At 39.4% G+C, this 23,382-nt stretch overlaps 1 protein-coding gene across 4 annotated transcripts in view; it reads right to left on the bottom strand.

Annotated features, from left to right (window-relative positions):
* Window positions 1-16,678, bottom strand: part of RC3H1 (ring finger and CCCH-type domains 1) — a 36,173-nt gene extending 19,495 nt beyond the window's left edge. For all 4 annotated transcript variants that reach the window (XM_082484509.1, XM_082484512.1, XM_082484511.1 and 1 more), the window contains exons 1-7: window positions 15,448-16,678; window positions 8,207-8,327; window positions 6,655-6,894; window positions 4,884-5,059; window positions 3,855-4,055; window positions 2,572-2,704; window positions 398-516 (exon numbers count right to left, since the gene is read on the bottom strand). In XM_082484509.1, the coding sequence (XP_082340635.1) occupies window positions 398-516; window positions 2,572-2,704; window positions 3,855-4,055; window positions 4,884-5,059; window positions 6,655-6,894; window positions 8,207-8,327; window positions 15,448-15,678 (1,221 nt within the window). In that variant the 5' untranslated portion in view covers window positions 15,679-16,678. The remainder of the gene's footprint in view (window positions 1-397; window positions 517-2,571; window positions 2,705-3,854; window positions 4,056-4,883; window positions 5,060-6,654; window positions 6,895-8,206; window positions 8,328-15,447) is intronic.
* Between the last annotated feature and the right edge of the window lie 6,704 nt (window positions 16,679-23,382).

A 23,382-nucleotide genomic window follows, 5' to 3' on the forward strand; every position in this document is an offset into this window, starting at 1 on the left:
AGCACAAGCTATAAGAATAATTTCATTAACACAGAGATATCCGACTGAAATGTGTCACACATTTCCCAAGAAAATTCCCACAGATCATAGTACTAGGCACCCCGGCTTCTCTGCCCCACCTTCTAGTCATGAGGGATGTTTATTCATTTCCTTCAGCTTGCAGCTGGATGAGACTGTTTTCCTTTCATCCTAGTGAGGTGCGCAACAGATACTGGGTGGGCGTGTGTGTTGTGTTGGGTTTTTTCCTTTCTTCTTTTTTGATAAATATGACACAGCAGCGATATTTTAAATCAGCTCCTCAAACCAAACCTCTCCAGGTGACATCAGTAAACCTCTACTATTGGATACAGCAAATAAAATTTAGGGATAAGCATTTCCTAAATAATTTAGCTTTTACCTGTTGCTGATCTGTTCCTTTCTTGCTGTGATTCTGGATATAGTCAACTAAGCCATGAACCACAGTCCTCACAGCAACTAGTCCATTTTCCAGTTGTTCCCATGTTGGAGGTGGAGCATCTATTGCATAGACAGCAAACAGAGAATATATAAAGAAAAAGAAAATTCAAAATTATTTTCCAAAACCAGGTACAAAGACGCCATCAGTATCACAAAACTTCACTAGACAACCAAAAAGATTTTATCGGGAACATGTGTCATTAGATAACAAGTGTTCAGCACCTTAATTTAGGGAAATGTACCACTTAAAGCTACCTAAAGACTCAAGATTGAGCCACATACAAAATATGGAATGAGTCAGCAAGACTATTATTAGCATGTCAAATTATTTCCTTTGGGCTGAAAATCCGTCTTTGCACTCAGACTCCAATAGGTAATACCATTCTGAACTAACACCATCCTCACTGGCCTAGATTACGCTAGCACAGTCACTGAATAGCAACAGAAATTGATGCCTCTCACATGGAAAAACATCACAAGGCAAATCTATGCATCAAACCACCATCTAACATACAGCAGTGTGAATAAATTGTAAAGTCTTAATTCTATAGGGGCACTAGTTCTTTCTAGCCAATTTCCTTTTTGAATAATTTAATCTGGTCCAGCAGATAACACTCCCACCACGTGCCTACACACTCTGCTGCAAAACACAGGACCTCAAAATGCTTCAATAAGCGTCTTTCAAGATCTTTAGCATAATTACATTCTATTCCACTGACAAGGACTAAATTCTTCCAGATGCACTTCAACATACGTATAGAACACCAGGGAAGCAACTCAACAGTGCAGTAGAGAAATATCAAGATCAGACTCACCTACTGAAATTGAGCGATTCCACCTTCTGTATCAGTCTTTGGCTAACAAATTTGCAGTGACTTGCAGTAAGCAAATTTGTCCCTGACTTGTTACAGTATGAAAGATTTGGGAAGAAAACACTGCATCTCCTTTAACTGTAAAGTACAACTGGCCCTCATTTGAAAGGCAACTTAGTTTCTGTTTGTTTAAACAGACTAAGAACTAAAACTTTTCATCTCCTGAAGTCATAGTTTAGGCCTTCACACTATTTTGATATTAATACTGATTTTACAAATATTAACGGGTATAAAATAAAACTTCAGCCACAGCACTCCCTCAGGGCGGTCCATCCTCACAGTGATGTTGACTTTTTCAATAATTTCCATCTTTCTCTCCTCTGTCAACAGCTTTCCCAGTTACATTCTTTCCAACTAACTTCCTCTTCCCAGACTGTCTTTCGCACCTTTGCAGAATTACGTAGTGCCAAGAAAAATACTAAATTCCCTAGAATAACAAATCTTTCTTTTCTAGACTAATTTTTGCCCAGCTTCTGTCTATTCAATCTATCAAAATTCTGTGTTTTGGATTACAAATTAGAAGATGCCTTATGATTCTAAGATGCCCCTAAGACAGTCTTCTGAGTGCAATGCCTGCAGGCTAGATACCTCAAATCAAAAACTAATACACAGAATTTCTAGGACAAAGAAAAAGACATGAAATTTTTAGATTAGTTAGTGGAAGTCCTCAACCTGATAAGTGTTTTCCTGAACAATTCCCCTCATTCGTAAACAAATTATTTGCTCTGGTAAAGAACTGGAGAGAAAAAGATATCTCGGAGTGACAGCTAAGGCTCTGCATTAAGCACAGCGGTTCTATCAATATTCCTGCTGCTCTGCAAATCTGTTTTTAAATAGCAGCACATGTACTAAAAAAGGGAAAAGGAGGAAGTTAAGACTGCTGCCACTCCCCCCAGTTAACGTTGCCCAATATCAAAGTACACACCATATAACCTCACAGTATTATATGTATTCAACATCCACATCCATGCTCACCCAGTGCTGTCAAACAAGGAAGCTCTCTTTGGAGTAGTGGTGAAATTATTCCTACCATACTTTTGAATCTATTTTAGCTTCAGAATATTTCAGTTCCTCACACGGATACTGCTGTTCCCAGGCTGGTTATTAATAACACTCAAGAATCTTAAGTTTGAGTTGGGGGATGTTCCTTTCCACTTGTTGAACAGCTTTCAATCCATCAACAGCGTTAGGCTCCTGTTGCTAAACTGTAAGTCAAAGGTTTTTATAAAATATCTAGAATTACCTGGACTGGGATCAATATTTGCCAGGAGCTCTAGGTGAGGTCGAAGACGATTCAGGTTAGCTGGATCTCCAGTCCTCTGAAGAGCAATAGTTAATTCCTGAACACTCTGTGCAAATGAGGCTGGGGTCTGCAACTTAAAAAAATTATAATAATTAACTTTCTACAGGCAAAGCAATCCTCATGGTTTCTGAAGGTTACTCCACAAGCTCACAAGAGCTGTCTTTCAGAACTGGAGTAAAATGTTTTTCGCACAAGCCCATTTCAGCACCTTTTATTAAATCCCTTCTCCAGCATTAAGAACGCACAATTCTTTGACACCGCAGGTTAAAACAGCTCTAAACAGATAAAACGAAGGCTGGCATTATTTCTAGCAACATAATCTATTTCTTTTCTGTGCTGTGCTGGCACCCAGAAAAAAAACCCCACAGAATATTAGAAACAATTTAATTTAGACTTCTGAAGAGTCTAGTATCTCCAATCCCTGAACCAACAGGCTTGCACCCTGCTTTAAACCGAGTACAGCAGACAAAGAACAAGAGGGCTGAAGGACAGTTAGCAACATTCTGTTTACTAACATGACACAATTTCAGTATTTAAAATACTTTAATTCTGCCTAGGTCCTTCAGGGGATATCTGGCACAACACCTGAAAAGGTGGGCAAATGCACAAATACACAGCAAACCAATCCTGAAGCTAATCTTCCTGGACTGCAGCCAAAGCAGTTGTTTCAAAGCTTTTGTAAAGATTCAACAAACCCACCTAATTTAGGCACTTACATGTGAATCCCCTGATCTAAAAGCCCATTTTCCCCTGTGTCCCCTCTAAACAAAAGGGGGCCTGGGCATTTCCAGCCATCAATTCATTTTATTTAAGAAATATGCTTCCACCTCTCTTACCAACTTCAGGTATAGACTAGGGGACTGATTTTCTTTCAACGTACACACTAGCTTCCTGCATGGAAACATGAACCGTTAACCTCTTTTACTACATTGGCAGTTATCAGCTGTTCAGAAAGCACACATCCCAACCGGGCAGCTAACCTTTGTGGCTTGCCATCTGCAGAAAGAGGTAAAGTAGAAAGAGATGGCAGAGGGAGCAAGATTCATCAGGTTACAAATGTATATTCTAATTATTTAGGCCATAATGGGTTTTGCAATAACAGGGCAAATGATTAATGAGTAACGTGAGTCCACACGGGCACAATTTGTAAACTCATGTTACGAGCATTTAAATCTACTACAGTTGCAAACAAGATAGACTGGGCTGATTTTAGGTGGCTTTACCTTGTCAATGATAGACTGCATGTGGGATTTGTGAGACTGGTCTCCGTATAACAGTGAGGACCACTGATCTGGTGCAATGCGTAAACCTGCTTCCATAGCTATTTGAACTATCTGGGAATCATGTTCCCTTCTCAGAGCTTCGTAAGTCCGAAATTCCTCCTTCAGTTGCATCAGGGAAGAATCCTCATCTCGCTTTGTCACCTAGAGGGGAGAAATGAGCCAAATACAATTAAGCAGGATAAGACAGAGATTATGTAAAGTCCAACACAAGTGCAACCTTCAGTCAGCAACTAAGTTCTTCCTCCCAAAGTAAATTGAACTATGACACTATGCAGTGAACACTAGCCCTACTAAAATAACACACACTTCATAAAATGGAACCTCTATGAAATGGATACCAAACAATTTATTCAGACTCTAACCCAGATATTGGTGGAAGTGTCACACTTCCTAAGCGACTTTACAGCATCCACATCTTACTTCTCTAATCAACGTATTTTGTTTGTATTGCAGAATTTTGTTTGACGGTACAATTGGCACCAACAAAACATTCTTCTCATTTAGTGAAAGTGAATGACATTTAAGTTGCGCACCTAGGAATGGACCATTAAATGCTGTACAGTAAGCAGCTTAAGTCCTCTTTATATAACTCTGATATCCAAGAGCCTCATATTTCTTTGTTTCTAACCAGACCAGCACACAATTAACAGAACTGGGGATTTTCCAGCTTTAAGCCTCTTCTAAGGAGACAAATTATACTGACTTACTGGTTTTGTTACTGTGTATCTATTAAACCTGGACAGAGTAAAAACCTAGCTTTACAGCTTGAAGTTGAAATTTCAGCCTATGTTGCCAACATAGCTGTATGACAAAGAACTCTACAAACACATGTAGGACTTAACAAGTACTACTTTCTATAACTACACACATTGTTAGGCACATTTAATACTACAGGACAATGTAAATTGAAAATTAAAAACAACAGTTTTCACAGCATTATGAAATCTCTATGCAGAATCTTCTACATACCTTAAAGCACGAGGCTCTGTAAAGAAGCTGGACAACATGCCCAATGCTAGTTTTAGAAGCCTGCGGAAATCGCGGCTCCAGCCTCTGAACCACAAAGAGAACCAAGACCTTTCGTGACAACGCAGATCCGTCTTCCAGAGCCAGTAGAACCAGCTTTAGAGCCTCCTCTTGCATTGCTGGTGGGGAGGAAAATGTGAAGAAAAGAGATAAAAGATGAGGGAAGACCAAGAAAGACTTATTTACAGTTACTTGTTTCCCTACAAGTGGGAGACCAGCTACAAAAATTCCCCAACACTCCCCGCCCCAGAGACAGGAAAGGGAGCTGAGCAAGAAGGGAGGGAAAAAGACAGAAAAACACACCTCCAGATTCCCAGACTATGACTGGGGAAATAGGACTTTTTGATATTTTTTTTTTAATTATTATTTGTTCTATATTGGGTATCAAATGATAGAAAGAATTCTTCATTTCTGTGTATACATCTCTCAATTGTTAATATAAGAGTTTAACAAGTGTACTGTCTATGTCCCACACCTGTACCAGCAGAAGAAGCCAACAGGCTGAGGAAGGGCAAGGTTGGTTCCCATGAGAGAGCAATTAGTGCCCACACAAATAAATCAGGTGCTGTAGCACTGCATATTTTGCTAGGTAACAAGCCTCTCTCTTCCCTGCAGTGGCACAAAAGTTAGCATCCCAAAGTTAAGTCTTCCTTCATTTGTTTCAGTAGGGTAAAGCTGCTTTATTTTAAGAAATTAGCTTCATAATTCAAGGCATTATTTTTGTTGGTCCTCTACAAGCAAAGTCTACATTTTCAGTAACAAGACTTCATTATTTTTTTAAGCAAAATTGATTGGTTTAGTATTCTATGAAAAGGAATTTAATTTCTAAGTGTGTAACTTTTTAAAAATCTATACTGCCCTCAAATGTACCAAATCTCTCCCCACAACTGTTTTGTATGTTTATTGCCCTAGAGAAGGAAAAGAAGTTATGTCCAGTCAGTTCTAGTAGCCTTATTTTTTCTAGAAGGGTCTTACTTCTTCAAAGAACAGCAAGTAAGAACCTAATTTTATCTTATCACAAGAATAGAAGGACAAACATTATTCTGAATTTGACTTGCAAAAGCACTAATAATGCTAGAAAGTTCATGACAGCAGCTCATTAGAGATATGGTTAATTCTGAAGAGAGTCCAGCGTAGGGCAACTAAGATGATTAAGGGAGTGGAGCATCTCCCTTATGAGGAAAGACTGAGGGAGCTGGGTCTCTTTAGTTTGGAGAAGAGGAGACTGAGGGGTGATCTTATTAGCGTTTATAAATATATAAAGGGGGAATGTCATGAGGATGGAGCCAGGCTCTTCTCAGTAGCGACCAATGATAGGACAAGGGGTAATGGATTCAAGCTGGAACACAAGAGGTTCCACTTAAATTTGAGAAGAAACTTCTTCTCAGTGAGGGTGACAGAGCACTGGAACAGGCTGCCCAGGGAGGTTGTGGAGTCTCCTTCTCTGGAGACATTCAAAACTCGCCTGGACGCCTTCCTGTGCAACCTCATCTAGGTGTTCCTGCTCCGACAGGGGGATTGGACTAGATGATCTTTTGAGGTCCCTTCCAATCCCTAGCATACTGTGATACTGTGTGATACTGAGAAGACCTACGATTAAGAAATTAAGCCACTGCCTAATAAAATCACTCAAACACAATTTGACACCCCTTTATAAATCCTCCTCAATTCTGAATTACTTCTCGTATAGAAGTAGTATTGTGATGTTACCTACCTGGTCCAAGGAACTGGCACCCTCTGGCTCTCACTGCAGCCCAGAGATTGGAAGAGAGCTGCTGAGGGTTTTGATGCTGAAGAATGAGCTCTGTTACTGTTCTTTCACCAAGTGACCGTGCTGCACGCATGGCTCTGATCCGCCCTTCTTCCTCTACTAGCTGGCAATGAACTAATGTCACAAGTTTCCTTTGCATGGGACGACTTAGCACGCTCTGAGTAGTACTGTTAAGACCCACACCTTCAAATAAAAACAAAGCAGGAAAAAAAATAAACTACCTCATACCATCTCTTCTTATACCAGCCTTCAACCACTGTACTGTAGAAGCGCAAACCCAGTTCTCCTGATGTCCACTTTGTTAAACAGAACACTAGAGAAGACATATCAGAAGTTCATTTTTGTCAGTTTGTTTTACTCAGTGTTAAAAGCCAATAATGCCTGGGAGTCATCTTTCCCATAGGTTTAAGTCTTGTGATTGACTGATTTGGCTCTAATGAATTCTCTCCCCATGTTGGAAATCTGTCCTGCACCCTCCTATACGGATTTCCCAAGTGTCTCCCAAGGGTAGGATCATGCTGCAGTCCTTCCCTTATTCACGGGCTTCAGGGATCACTGCCTTCTTTGGTATTTGCCTGCTTTCACAAGGCATTTAGTCTTTTTATCTGTATCTGATATCTCCACTGATTTGGCCTAGCCAAACCGAACTCGTGCAAGTTCAAAACTGTTTGGGTAATGTTTAATAATGTGCAAAAACTGTGATTCACAAATGTGCTGGGAGCCACTGAAACCAGGTTAAAGGAACAAGTAACTCGCTAGACACAGAGCTGCCATACTCAGTTTGTTCCACAGCACAGAGCTTGTTCATTGGGCCACTACTACTCAGAGCAATACTGCTATCACACTGTACAAGTTGGAAAAGCTTGAGACAGCTTTTTGTGAAAATTCATTTTTGAAAAGCTGATGCCCACGGTGCTCACCTCTACTGCTTGGGCTGACAGATTTTTCAAGTCCACCATATGTAATATAGATAAAATCTGTACTCTTGAACCTAGTGCAGTTTTGCTAAATAAGAATTACTCAGATTGACCCAGCTTTTGTACAAGATGTTGTATAAACAGAGTATTACTTATTTCTCTTACATAACCTATATGCAGTATCTTTCTCATTTCAGTTTATTCCTCCTCCACAAACAACCTGCATCACAACAGTTATCTTGAATCAAAGCAGAACTCAAAAAAAAAAAAAAAAAAAAAAGCCGAAGTATTTTTACTTAGTCTGCAGAGGTCAACTCAACTTACTAAGTTTGTCTCAACTTACTATACTGCAGCCAAATACCTTGGCCTTTTTCCAGTATAAATTCTGACAAAATGCCTTTAAATCCCACCCCCCGCCAAGTGAAGACATAACCTTAATGCTTAGGAAAGTTGTTTCAATTTGTTTCTAAACAAGGTCTACATCCATTTTTTTCAAACAGAATAACTAGTCATTTGAATAATTTGTTTTGCATCTTCTTTCCAGCTTTCATTTTCAAAGGAAACAATGCAGGAACTACCTCTTGCGCTGCTGAGTGGTTTGAGGTACAACGCTAATTCTTCCACACATTTCTTGCCCTCCTCATAATGCTTCGTATCTTCAGCTCCACTGCATAGAGTAATTGGCTGCTGCTCAGGAACCTGAAAGGAGATGACATGTACATCTATGATGAATACGCACAAATAAGTGGCAGTCATGCTCAAACACCACATGAAGCTTGTTAATATCAAGCATTTCCTGGTTTGTTTCCCTTCTGTGTTTTTTCTATATTATTTCTATATTATTTTTCTATATTAAACAAGCTGAAAAAATGCTTACTAACAAACAAATAGCATTAAAAAACCCAAGAAATTAAGACAAAAATATAAAGAATTTATCATTAGCAGACTTCTTTTATTTAGTGGCTGACAGGAACTAGAAGCAGAAGACTTATTCCATGACAAAAAAAACACCCTACATAAAAAATATGGCGTTTCTTATAACTATAAAACTTTGGCTGAAATAACACACACATTGAGACACCCCCAAAGCTGGCTGGCCAAAAAAAACAAACCCAAAACCAACTCCAAAAATCAGAACAAAATCAGAAAAACCCTGGTTTGCAGCTAAGTACAGATTTGTATCTAGGGCCTCAGCTCTAAAATCATCCAGGGATAAGTGATAGGAGCTACCTGGATTAGTGGGATAAAGACTTAGCAGCAAATATACTAGGGCACCCTTGGAACATATTCGGACTAGGCTCAATTACCAAGCAGCAAGATCAAGTTAACCTGCACAGTGTATATGAACACAACCTGCAAGTATTAACCTGACAACACAGGCCAGTTACATTCTTGAGTTGGTTTGTCTTGGTTTGGTGGTTCTCTTTTTTGTTGTTGGGTTTGGTGTTTTTTTTTTTTTGTTTGTTTTTTTTTTTTTTTATTTCTTCATCCAGGCATTTACCAGAAATCAGGATTTTTTTAAGGAATGTTGGACCCCTTCCCCCAAGTTCGAATTTTGTTTTTGTTTTCATCCAGTTAAATTCTTAAAGCTTTAAACAAATTTGGAGGTGCAGTATAGCACTGTACTAATGTTTCTCAAAATCACTACTCAGCAATCAACTCAATATACGATAGTATAAAGAACTGGAATTTTGTATAAGACTAAACACAAGCACTTTTTGCATATGCTACCAAAGTGCAAACAGATCTCAGACTTCAACTTGTATTTCCAAACCAATCACTACCCCACTGGCAATAACAGCATGCTAATCGCACATAGCTGCTTACAGGGACAAACCAAGGCCCTCCATCTAAAAGCACAAGCCTTTAATGCTTGAGTTAAAGACAGCTACAAACCCGCTACACCTTCACGTGCAATCCAGCCATGTAAACAGTAGCATTATGATGGCAGCAACAAATAAAAGCAGTGAACATATATAAAATATATACACACACAGACATATATATATGGTTGCCACCACCAATGTGGACTGGAGCTTTCCTATCAATTTTAATTGAAAGTATATCTAACTATTTATATTAATTGATACAAAGTTTCAATCATTAGATCACACTTCTACAGGTTTAGACAACTATGCATGCTAAGTTGCTCATTTGACACACGTTGCAAAATAAGAAGTTACTAGCTACATGACTCTTCCTTTTATAGTAGGTGACAAAAAAAGTCTCCAAGTGTAACCTATCAGCTGCAAATAAGAGAGTTGATACCACCCCAAAACTAACATAATCAATTTAGCCTGGATCAGACACCTTCCATTTTACTTCTACTGAAGGGAAAAACAAAACCAAGTTTAATCACACCAAGACTGCCAGGTTAGCCTAGATGCTTTTCAAATACTGCAGTTAACTTGTGAAGTTTGGGGTTGTTCGGTTTTTGTTTTTTTTTTTTTTTGTTGTTGTTGTTGTTTGTTTGTTTCTGTTGTTTTAATTTTGGGGATGAAGCAGCTTTTGTTTGGGGTGGTTTGGTTTGCTTCTGTTGTTGTTTTTTTGTCTGTAAGCAAGAAAATTTTCAGCAAAAGGAGATTTTGCAACTGCATTTTATAGTGGTCACCAGTAACTGTTGCAAAAGCAACAGCCTCAGCTGGACTGGTTTCTTGGGATTTGGGAAACAAATATTAACACCTTCAATATTTGCTTTCATGTTAACAGAATAATCCACCTCCTTTTCAAAGCTACTGCCATTTTAGGAGTCTGCTCTGTCTGGGAAGTTATACAAGCAGAACTTGCTTGTTGATCAAACAACGTGCATCTCATGCATTGTACCAAGACGGAGACTACAGCGTCCCTGCCCTGTTTACTGCTGTAATATATTTTGTGCAAATTCCCATTTAGTCCTGCAAGCATTCAGTCTGGCACTGGCAACAACCTGAAATACAACTACAGCATCGCAACACCCAGCAGACAAAGCAGGCTTGGAACAGACGTGGGACAGGAAGCCATGTTCAGCCGTGGATTTCCATCTTGAATTAAGGCAGGTTTAGCACACATTCACAGCAGCGGTTTGGAATGCCATACACAGCACAACTCCGCCAGCGAGACACAAGGACTATCTAGGCAGCTAAAAGAAAACTTCCCCCTCCCCCAGGAAAAAGCTGGCATAGAAAAACTTCCAAGAATTAATCAAGCTACTCAACGCTGTATCTGCATATCATTCCCATTTCCTCTCTCTGCAAAGGAAGCTTCAGTGTAAAAAATCTAAACACCTTGCTCAACTGTACTTTTAGCAAAATAAGCCCGACAGATATTAGAGTTTAACTGTCATCTTAAGCCGGAGCAAATGAAGCACTGAACTATAAAACAAGATACTTATTTTGAGGTTTCAGGAGTCTTCAGGACCAGAGAATGTATTTCTCCCCTCCCCCATCATCTTCACTCATGTGATGCATCTCACAGTAAAACTTACAAATAATTTGCTCTTTTGCTGGTTCTATTATATGCACTTATAAGACTTTAATATTTTAGGGTTAGAATGATTATAAAAACAGCATCTACCAAGAGAAAAATGGTAACTCATAAGAGTCACAGAAGATCTAAATTTTAATTTTGGCTCTGTCATGGAATTACTGAGGGACAAATGAGAAATAATTCAAATCCAAAGAATTTTCATTTCCCTTCTGCAAAATATCCTTTCAATAGCATGCAGGACCCTATGGTCACTTATGTTTACAATGCCTGTTGAGAGCCTCGAAATAGATGCCCTGCAGAGTGAGTTCATTATTTTCATCCTCATTCAATATTCCATTCTCTCAGACACTGCACCCTTTTGACAGTTTTCACTGCAAATATATTTACATAATATAATAAACACCTCCCAAGGGGGACTAGAACAAGACAGGAAAAACAATCTCAGATGTTTTAATTACTTTAAATTTGTGATGTTTTGCATGCATCTGCCTTGGCAATGACTGCAAGTATCCTGGCAGTGGAATGCTGCCCATCAGCATGACTACTTGTGGCTGTGGGAAGGAGGAGGTTATGACGGCATGAGGAAGGGGACCGGAAAAGAATGCTAAAGCATCATCTCATACCAGGCAGTGATTTTGAATTGGTGATTTAAGTATAATTTGATGAAAGATGTCAGCTTGAGTTGTCACTAATTACCATTAGACATCTAATTGCGCAGAATGAGAACGTGTAAAACAGACCAACCCCCTTTTTGTCTGGTTTGAAAACTGTTTCCCCCCGTATTTTTTCCCCTTGTGATTGGATGATTTGCTTCCTGCCAAAATAAAACCCAAAACCAAAAAAACAAAGCCTACTGTCTTCAGTTCCTCAGAGCTTGCACTAAGGCAACTTCTTCACAGATAATTCCTCTTTTGTTGCACTTCATTTCACCAGAAATTACAATACAACATTATGAAATGTGCCACTAGTATCTCTGCAATTGTAATCTTCCCCTTTTGAAAGGGCCGTGAGTTAAGATCACCCCACCCATTCTCTCATCGTATACATGATTCCATTGCCTAATGCCTAGAATAATATTTATCATGTCCAGCAGGAGACTATGAAAGAAATTAAAGCACCACAGGAATTTCTGCCACTTAATGTCACCTGTTTGGAACGTGCACACTGCTGTTTCATGTGTTAAAAAAACAGGAGGGAAGAGATTAGATGACAGATCCATGATTATGCACCTTTAAAACACTGGCCTGGTGAACATTTGAAATAGTTGCATAGAGCAAGTAATACATGGATGCTTGAATAGTTAAAATTCAAAACCTCATTCCCATAGAAACTGGCTTAAGGGACTTCTTTACCCAAGAAGTTTAAAAAGCAAGATATCCCATGACTGACTTTTTGATTTGTGTTCAAGGCCATTGTGCCTCCCTTCCCTCACAATACGCTTAGCTCCTCAGCTATTTCCAGGTCTCCCAGGAATAATAATTCTTATCTTCCCCTTATAATCCCTTATCACTGCCATCATCTTATGTGGCTGAACTTATCTATATGTGGGCTGAATTGCCCGACCACTGCCTTCCGGAATAAGACCCTGTAATCACTGTTGATGTGTACCAGGCTACGGTGGGGGAGCAGGAATTTGAGTCTGCACCAGTTAATTTTCACATCAAGGGTGGCTATAACCTGGGCAACAGGTTTCATTTTTGGAAAGGGGTGGGGAAAGGGAAAACTGAGAAACAGCCTGTAATTCAAGTAAGAAACCAACTCTTTCATCATTAAAGTGACAAAACCTACGCAGAGAGATAATGCTATTGTCAGAGAAATAGGTTACTGCTTCCCTGGGTGCCCGTGTGACAAATTTAGTACACTTTCCCCAGAAGTACAGTCCTGCTTTTCATCCATTATGCCTGCATGAAAGTCAAACAACGTGACTTGCCCTGGAATCCTATCATTGCTGCCAGTCACAGCAGAATAGATTCGTTTCTTCAAACTGCCTGGTCTCCTCCTCTGCCTCCAGCAAAAAAGCGCTTAACATTTATAAATGTGTGAACTTCTCAGAAGCCTCCCCAAAGAGAAAAGAACAAACTGTTCTCCCCCCCCCCCCCCCGATAAAAGCTTTAATTGTGTTGCACTGTATTTCCTTTAAAATGAATTCTGGTTTTTTGAATTTATAATTTAAAAATAGAAGTATTACACATCTCCATGGACTCAGGTTAAGGTATACCGGGGTTTGTTGGAGATTAGGGGACATTAGTGACACACACCCTCCTGAAACTAAACCAAGAACTGGAACAAGAAAACAGGCTTTGTAAACTCATGCTCTGTAAGCTGGCTTGCTGCTCACAGATCATTTTTATTGACACGTACTAAAGAGAGCCCACCTTCTTAACAGGATATTGTTCAAAATTACTGTAGTTTCTCTAAAGTACTCTTTTTTTTGTGTCCTTAACCAAGACTTTTTCTGTAAAAAGCTAAAAAAAGGCCTTATAGAGCTTAGTAGAAAATAGCAACTGCTTCCCTGTCCTTCACAGAAAAGTAGTACATATTTTCTAGGACTCCATAGTCTGGTAAACTCTACTACAGGTGCCAGGAAGGGAAAGGGAAAGAAAAGAGGGTGAGTTACATCAAATGCTGATTTCATTCATATGCTCATTGAAATTAGGAGCTGGAGGGGGAGGTGTTGCAAATTTCTCTTAAGGGGAAAGTTTTTCAGTAATAAAAACACAGCTAAAATCACTGATTATTGTTTAGGTAACAATGCAGCGAGCAGCATACATGCAGGAATGAGTAGCAAATAAAAGGAAGGGAATACTGTATCTTTGGGTGGCATTTGCAGCTTTAAGGTCACCATGAAACAAGATCCTATGAATCTTGATTAAATAAAATGCAGGAGGAAAAAGACATTTATCATAAATGTGGACATTTGGATACAGCTGGAACTATTCTAGAGACTCCAGAGAGGATGGAAGAAGACAGAAGGGTGAAAGATAATTATAATATTTATTTATGGCATCACCCACAGATTTCACACTGCTTTGAAGCTCTTCAAAGATGGCGGCATACACATATCACAGAAATGGAAGCACACAGTCTTCATTGCCTTCTCCTGCTGAGCAGGATGAGTCGCTTAGCACAGCCAGAAACATAACTCAATTTTTCAACTTCTGAAATATACATTTAAATTTCTATGCCATACACCACAAAAGAACAACAAATTAGTCATGTTACTCGATAAACCAAACGAAAAAAAAGAAGTGGCAAAAGCACGTCTGGATCTCTAGGTCAGAGTACCTAATGAAAAGCATTATAAGCACTTCTTTCTTTCCTCCACACCTTTTAAAGTTCCTCCACAACATAGCTCTTCCTGAGCTATGGATCTCATAGATTTTTCTGCTGCCTCCAACTCAGCAGAGCCCAGACACAGAAACAGGACAGAACAAAACAATAACCCCACTATAACAACTGCATCCCATCCACATTTTTATTCATCATCTGTAAGTTACACATGATTGTCCCTTCCCTCCCCAGGCCCACAATCCTGTCCACCCTTGGGAGGTAAGGGTCACAGGAAACTACTAGTGATCTAACCATGATAAGCTTATGCCAATTTAAGTCTGTGCTGCAACTGAACAGGGCGATTCTGCTTTCCACACATCCCTGCCCCTCTCCTCAGGCTGCTGTCAGTACCAGTGCTGCTGGAGCACTCAGCCCCATCAGATCACCGGTTCAGCTGACTTCATGAGTACCAATTCTTCAGAAAGGGGTGTCTCAGGCAGGCTCCCCCCATTCACCTATACGGACTTAGATTAACATGTCAGCTCAGGAAATTACATTTCCAGAGCACAGTTTCAAATTAAACACAAGGCAGTATAAAGGCTGCTACCAGTGGGATCTATCCCACTTCCCTTACTTGCCCCTCCTGCTTTCAGAACAACCGATCACAAGCCCATATGGTGAATATGGTAAAGCAAGTAACACAGAAGAAGAATGGCTTCCCACCAGACAAGCTCACTGATCCAGTTCATGCTTTTGGGAGATAGATACAAGTTAGGGAAGAATGAAGGGAACAGAAACAGCCGTTTCTGGTGACAGCCAATGGTTACACTAAATTAGATGTAAACACAAAATCACAGTCAGCAACTGGTAGAAGCAAGATTTGAACTGTTCTAGGCACCTCTACTACAGCACGTCAAAGGTCCAAACCCCATATTCATCAAAGTCAGTCTACAAAAAGGTAGATGTATACTCTCCACACCATTAGTAGAGTCGTATTCTTTATTCATGAATTGTCCATGTAGAAGAATGGAGGAAAACAACATAGAAACAGATTTAAAAAAAAAAAAAAAAAAAGCACCAATACCTGAGCGCCCACTAGTTGCAGCAAGGCTGAATTCACAGGAAGGAGTTCAATGTCTGTATTGATAGTGGTCTGGTCAAAAGGGCATGCCTTACGGTGGAGCTTGTTGAGGCACATCTTGCAGACAGTGTGGCCACAACCCAAGCTGATGGGCTTCCGGATTGTTTCGTCGAAGGTCTGTGTGCAAATTGGGCAGGAGAGAAAATCCGTCCATTGTGGAGCTTGTACAGGCATTGCTTCAGGAGTTAATTGACAAGACAAAAATCTAAAGCACAGATTCCACTGGAATCAAAATCTTTGAAAAAAAGTCTGTTTGTTTTTAAATATCTTCTGTAAGTACAGACAGTCAGCACATAGTGTGAAACATAACCTAAAAGAAAACAGAAACAGAAAAGTTAGTATTCTCTACTGGAACCAGCATGTGAAATCCATAGTGCTAGGTAAATACCACTTGTAGAAGTATAGCTGAACTAGGAGTGCAGTTCTGACATTAAATAGAGGACCGAGTCACGACTTGCTTTAATTCCAGCTAGTCTCTGGCACTGGAAAAGCCACTTAAAACCATTTCTGCTGTTATGCAGCTTTTTTTTTTTTTTAAATATAGTTATCTATCTTATTGAAGTTGTAAGACTAAATAGCTTTTGGGTTTTATGTTCTTTTTTTTTCTTTACAAATGAGCCAATTAACATCAACTAGATTTGAATAACAAAAAGACAATTTTTGAAGTGCTGTTGTGCTTATTCCACTAAAACAATTTTTTTACAGTATTCATTTTAAGTTTTAAATGATTCTGCTTAGACAAGGCTTCATCCAAAACCTCTATCACAAGCAAGGTTCAGTGGGCTCTGAATTTGTACACAATGACACTGCAGAGACATCTGAGCTGCCATAACCTCAAGAAGAAACTGATGAATGGCTCAGTGTACAGTCAGACACTGTCTGCATGCAATACAGCTCACACTCATCACTAGGTAATATTACGTACTGCTACTACAGCACCCTCACACAAGGTGATCTGTACAGAGCTGCATGGTATCACAGGGGCTTATCTGGTCACATCTCGGTTCCCCTGGGAAACTCCATGCATAGCTCGGTATAATTCAGCATTGATAACTCGCCTTCAGTCTGCCCACCAAGCAGCTCCATTCCTCAAAAGCAGGAAGAAAATTTCTGTAGGTCACTTTGGACCAGAAGAACGACCATTGTTTCTCAAGAATCCTTTTCTAGCCCTAATTTATATCATTAATTGCTATCTAGAGATTGTTTTGACAGAGAAAATAACATTTTTTACGCGAGGGATTATATTGAAACACTGAAATAGAGGAGAACTTGGGAGGTCTTTACTACTTGGCACTTTTGAATAAAAATGTTAAGAGGATCAAATGTTACTAATTCTAAGGCAATGGAAGCTAAGACATCTCTTTGGGACAAAATGAATTAAATAAAAGCAGAACTCTGTGTGTGAGGAGAAATATAAGAGTAGACAGAGTAAGTGATAAGAAAAAGATCATTACTCAAAAGGAATATTAATAATAATAAATTTCTGATGTCTGGCTTATTTTCTATCACCAGTGAAGTTAGCAAAAAAAACAGTGCTGGTCACGTAGATTTACTACCAAACAGATTTTTCTAAGTCAAGCAGCAAAACAACAACAAAAACCCACCCCAGACACCCAAATATGTTAGTTTCACTTTCCCACACATCACTGGCTTAGGTTTTATACCAGAGTGTGCACTTGCTTGCTAATCTGTTCAGACAGAAAGTCCTTATATAAGAAAAACAGCAACCTTTTATCAAATCTTAGCTTAAAAAAAAAATCTCAAAATTAAAATCTCAATTCTAAGTAAAGGCAGAGAGAAACTTCAAGTTAGGACTTGTGCAATTCAGAATCAAAGTATTTTAAAAGAGCAACAAAAATCTAACACTAAAACAGAGATTCTGAAAAGCCTCAGGCTTTTTTCCAGAATTTAGTGCAATGTTGTTCACAGCTAATGTCATTTTGCCAAGGCAAACAGTGAAGAGTTACTAGTTAAGCTTTTATCCGTGTTTCATCAACAAAACATTAAAGCCTATTTCTAAAGCTAATAAAAAAATTTTACTTCCGTCTTCAAAATACAACGTACAATGCCACACTGCCACTGTTTACCAGCCAACAAGTGATCAATAAGAAATCAATACTACCCAGATAGGGTTGTATTGAGGAAGAGGCACCGCATGTGGTTAACCCTAACACCACCACTGCACAATTAGAATATATGCCAAGGTTGTTCAAGGTCAAATGACCTTTTTAATAGCAAATCAGTAATTTTTTTCATCTTGTCAGCAGTCAGCCAAATCATTCCAATTACTATTATATCATCATAACCCGAAGGAAAACACTTATACTTGTAAGTTACTTGATTAAGCTAACTGCCAAAAACATCCAAGAAATTTATTTCCAAACCTTCCCCCTTCCTAGCCCTTTAGATATTTTTAAGTAAACCTTAGTATCAAGTATCCCAGCAACAACCTTTCTTCGTCAACCAAATCTGTAATAGAAATTACCTTGAAACTCCACAAAAATCCTTCTGCAAAGAGCAGTACAGAGCTAGATAAATCTAGTGTATGTATTGCCGTGCTATGAAATACCATTTGAGGTCCAAAATCTAAGAGCTGCATCATATTGCTTCCTTTCTACCACACTGGAATTAAAATGTCCATCAACAATTTCCCAGACTCATCTGCAATTCAGAAACAATTTGAACAATCTATTTGAAACATTGTGTATTAACCAAGCATTAAGGAAAAGAGCAGTTTCTTACTAAGTGAGAAAATCTAAAACCAGAAGCTAAGATGAAGCTATACCATCTATACTAAAAAGCAGATGTGAACATGGAGACTCTACCATCCCAGGCTCTGAACTGGAAAAAAGGAGTTGAAAACAACTTTAACGCGAGTTCACTAATTTAATAAAAATAATAAACAGAGACATGTTGTTCCTATCTATACCTCTGGCCACTCCAGACAACTGGCATCATGAAATATGAAGGTCATTTATTTACAGTCTCAACAGTTGAAAGAGAAGTTTGGGGAGTCTCAGGAGGGAGGGAGTAATTAGTGGCATCCCTCATCCCTTATCAAGGCAGGTCTCAAAAGGCTGGAGAACAACAGAAGCAAAGCTTACACTCAAGCGCAACTCTCAGAAAGGTCCCAATGAGTCCAAGCCTAGCACTGAACTGCCAGAATAGAAGGGCACGTCACACATGAATGGAAAACCCACAGCCCTGACTGTGGATATGCAATCACTAGAGAGGCACATTGCACCAGTGGGTGACAGTTCCCCCCTACCCATGATGGGCTTCTCTCCTACCTCTCATTTCACCAGATTCTGAAGTGCCTCTGGACACATACTGGTTGCCTAAATACCTGAGGAAGGCCACAGATAGCACTGACAATGGAAAACGTAGCTGGGAGAAACCTCAGGAAATCATCTATTTCAGCACGGTCTAACTGCTGGAACAGATGGCTAACTGGCTCAATCCAGTCAACCTTTTCCCCACAGGAGAAAAGAATAGCTGTTTGAGCAACAAACCCTGCTCTGCTAATAAATCTCCCAAGCACATCAGCACAGAACTCTGGAATTCCTCTGGTCCCGTGTAAGAGGGGAACGGCATGACAGGGACTGACGGTTCATGAGCTGCATGCATACAGGCTGGCACCAAACCAAGTACTGCTGCTGCTGCAACAGCTTTCCACATACACAGTCCAGTTTTCCTGCTGGATCTTCAATCTTCAGACAAGGAAGCAGAGTCAAACACTGAGATATAACATAAATCTCTCCTAGGCACAAAACATACTGATCAGGTATACACATAAGAAGTGAAGCTGGGAAAGATGTGCACCTTTTTGCAAGGTTTGTGACTTGCTATGACCTTGGAAATAACTGGAAACAAAACATTCTCCAACTTCAAAGAGCTACTTTAAACTGGAGAGATTACAGTAAAATGATGGAAACAAGACAGTTTCATTATCACAGACTACTATTGGAACTATCATCACTAGAGAAACAGAATACTTCCTTGTACAGATAAGGTAGAAAAAGCACATTAACACTTTCATGGTACAACACTTTTTTTTCCCCCTCCAGACGTTTCTCTCCAGCATTATGCCATAGGTGACCAAAATGCAAAGAATGCAAACATTTATAAAAGACATACCTATTTAAATAAAATCCCCCTTCCCATAGTACTATGACATTTTTAACTCACCCTCTCAATTCACTAAGTATTTCACACCTGTTAGCTTCTAACACTTTAAATATACATACACACTTCTTCGTGCATGATTGAGGAAAATAAAGATATGGCAAACACAAGAAAACAAAAAACTAAAGAGATACATCCACAATACATAAATTGAAGGACAAAAGCTGTAATTAATAATGAAGATTCCTCAAGACATAGACCTTGAATACTACACTGGGACCAGAGACAGATTTGTTTTGTTATTTCTGAGTTCGAACATATGAAATACCTATATGCAAGTCCCCTCCTCCCAATTAGCCCTGCATAAGCTGTTTTCATCCACAGCTAGAGGAACCTGAAAAAAATTTCTCCTCTCTTCTGGGCCCTCCCCACTCCCCAAAAACCCTTGAAATTCCATCCTTCAACCCAGACTGGAAATGTCGCACTGTAATCAGATCAGTGACCTGTCTCCTCTGGGACCCTGCCAGTGCTTCAGAGAAAGCCAGGATCATTCTATAAACCACCTGGACAACTGCTTGAATGCTTTATTGCATTCCTTACTCTGCCATACTACAACGCAGAGCGGTAAAACAGTCTCCTGTCCAAGCTGCTTTATGTCCATGATGACCACAGCCTTCCACACATAGCTAAAAAGATTTGCAGATTCAACCCTCAGAAACAAGACGTTTTTAAAATGCAGAACACTGTGCCAATATTCACTTGCATCAAGTTTTGTACACGATGACATAAAGGAAAACTCTCTCCTGCTTTCAGTTAAAATTCAAAATTCAACTCCCTTTACATTAATCCAAGTCCTTTTGTACAGGTACAAGTATATACTAACTTCTCTCACTAACATGTTATTTGGACCCAACGTGTACTAGACTAGCACAGACGTATCATGTGCCACTTTGTCACGCACAAGTTGGACTGATCTTTCCCAGCAGCAGTCCACAGTAAGTCATGTTACAGTTATAGGCAGATGACTCAGCACACCTACGGGGCACCCTCTGCTCAGTTTCTGCCGTTTCAGTATACACAGCTCTTGACAGCACTACCTGCTCCCGTATTTTTACATATTTCTCTATGGCATTTCAGTAAGCATTTCTTACCCAAGCATTATCATCTTCTTGACACCTGAAGATCAAAATTCTGAATAATAGTAGTTTTTATTGTCTGCTTTTATTTTAATCCTGAAGCCATTTCATTTTTGCTGAGTCTTACTCAGAAATAAAGCAAGCAGAACTTCCTGCAACAGTTAACGTATAAGTAAGCCCTATTGAGTGCAAAGCTGAACACTAAAGCAGGTCCTCACTGCCAAAACAAACTCAGGCTTGCCAACCGATCTGCTCACGCAAATACCGCTCTTGGGTAATCTGCAATTTAATCTAATAAAGAAAATACCATTTTATTAATTTTTTTAAAGACTAACTCCTTAGTAGTAACATACACATTTCTGAGAAAAAGTAACCTAGCCAAGGATGCAATTCTCTCTCCTGTGAGACGGGTTCTGTGAAACATTAATTACTTCAAAACCTCTCTCACACTCGAGATTAAAATTAAATCGACAACTTAAATGAAACGAACAGATAATAGTAAAACAATTCCTTACTAATCAGGATTACCAGATACCCACAGTATTATCCTACCCAACAACTGGACCCCTCCATACTTGCCTAATGCCAAACAGATACGACCAATTTTCCCCAGTGCTTCACAGTGCCTATTTAAATAAATAAGTCTTCCATTCCAGTGTGCTCCATGTAATAAAGAGTATTTCTGAGAATGCTGAAGTATCTTTCCTCTCTTTCCTGAGGACAAGCACAGGACCTAACACTTTAAAAAGTCCTGAGTTTCATTTTAGCAAAATACTGACTTGACAACCCATGGGAAACCCTGACCAGCCAAAACTAATGGGTTGTTTATACAGACTCACTACTTTGCTCTCAAAAAGCATGCTGAAGCCACATACACAAACACCCAGTACTGCCAACTTCATGGTTCACAGAAAAGGATAAATCACACTAGCTGTGTTTTCCGTATCGAGTTCCACAGAAAAACCTCTGAAAAAACTGAAGAGAGAGAAAGCCCATGCCTGATCAGAGACGAGTAGGTAGAAGAAAAAGCTTCTTACCTCCGCCCAGGGAGCTCCATGAACAACACATACAATAAACCCAGAACAGTATTTCCGATAGATTGAGATTCTTTTTCCCCTCCTGTTTGCTCTCTGAAACGTTGCTGTACACCGTCAACTGACAGCAAGTGCTCCACTTCCTCATTCCTCTGCTGTGCACACGCCCGCTCGCATACATGCTCCCCAACGCTGCCTGAACACTTGCCCAGAAGACTAGAGCTCTGCAACAAAAGAAACTCCCACCCAACAGAAAATCCTGGAAGTTTGTGTGTAACACATGTTCCCACCCTTCTTTCAAAGCTACACAAACACCAACAGGCTTCAGTGAGATCCAGTCTCTTTTTTTTTTTTAAAGAAAAAAAAAGGGAGACAAAAATCATGAATCCCATCAAAATTCTGTCCCAAACTCACTGAAGCTCAGTTAAATCAGATTCAAGATTTGCTTTCTATTATCATCAATAATTTTTATTTTGACTATGAAAACAAAGGAAGCTTATCTACTTTCATACAAAAGTCTCTTATTTGGTAGTCTGTAGAGTACCTTAGGAAAATGGGGCCAGTTAAGGTCAAGATGTTATCCCTCATTTGAAGCTTCCTGGCTTGTAACAACACAAGAGAAACAAAAAACCCCCACCACCATCACAACTCTACCACAGTACCTGCCCAACAGAGGATCTAAAAGGAATTTTCAACTATTTAAGCTTCACAACATCCTGTGCAGCAAAAGCTCATGTCTTACTACAGAACGAGAAACTGTTGAATAAAGTTATCTATCTAGTGTTTCACAGGAAAAAAAATGGAATGAAACCTAATACAATATTTTCTTGACCTCTTATTCTCACTCAACATACAATCCCTTGCACCACAAGGGTAATGAACATTAAAAGACAACACGTGTAGAGGAAGCTTAAACCTTCTGATCATACCGCCCAAAACATATAACCTGAACAAAGGTCAAATAGTAAATTTTCAGGGAAGATACACGTGACTAACTTCATAATTTCTGGTTGATGTTATACGCCCCTTACAGCTTATTTAAAAGAAAGGGGAAGTGACCAACACTTAATGGTTTCATGATCTACTACCTAGGAAAATTTTTCTACCAATCATAAGAACTCCCAAGCCCATAGATGATTAAGACTAGGGAGTTAATAGCAGACAAGCATGTCTAGAACACGTTCCTTTCATTTCAAATTAAGAGTTTTTGCATTTGTCAATGCAAATGACTAACGGTAACACAATGATTAAACCAGGATTAAAAATCAAGGAAGAACTAAATAGGTTAACAGAAGGCAGGCAGATGGCACTTCAAATATTCACAACAGCTGTCAGAAGGGAGACTTTGGTTCAACTGGTCAAATAGTCCAGAGCTATCAGTCCTGCTCTCAAGGAGGCAAGCAAATAATTTGCTTTTCCCAGAAGCAGGTACATGTTTGAACAGTTGCTTTCTGAACACCCAAATAACCAAAAGAACTGCAACAACTACAAATTTGAAAACTAGAGCTAATGATCAAGCAATTCATGTGCCCCTGAATAATTATATTCTGACATTACGGAGGCCTTTTCCAAGTAATTGGAGA

Source organism: Vanellus vanellus (assembly GCF_965231255.1).
Source record: "Vanellus vanellus genome assembly, chromosome: 5".
NCBI classification, from domain to species: domain Eukaryota; kingdom Metazoa; phylum Chordata; class Aves; order Charadriiformes; family Charadriidae; genus Vanellus; species Vanellus vanellus.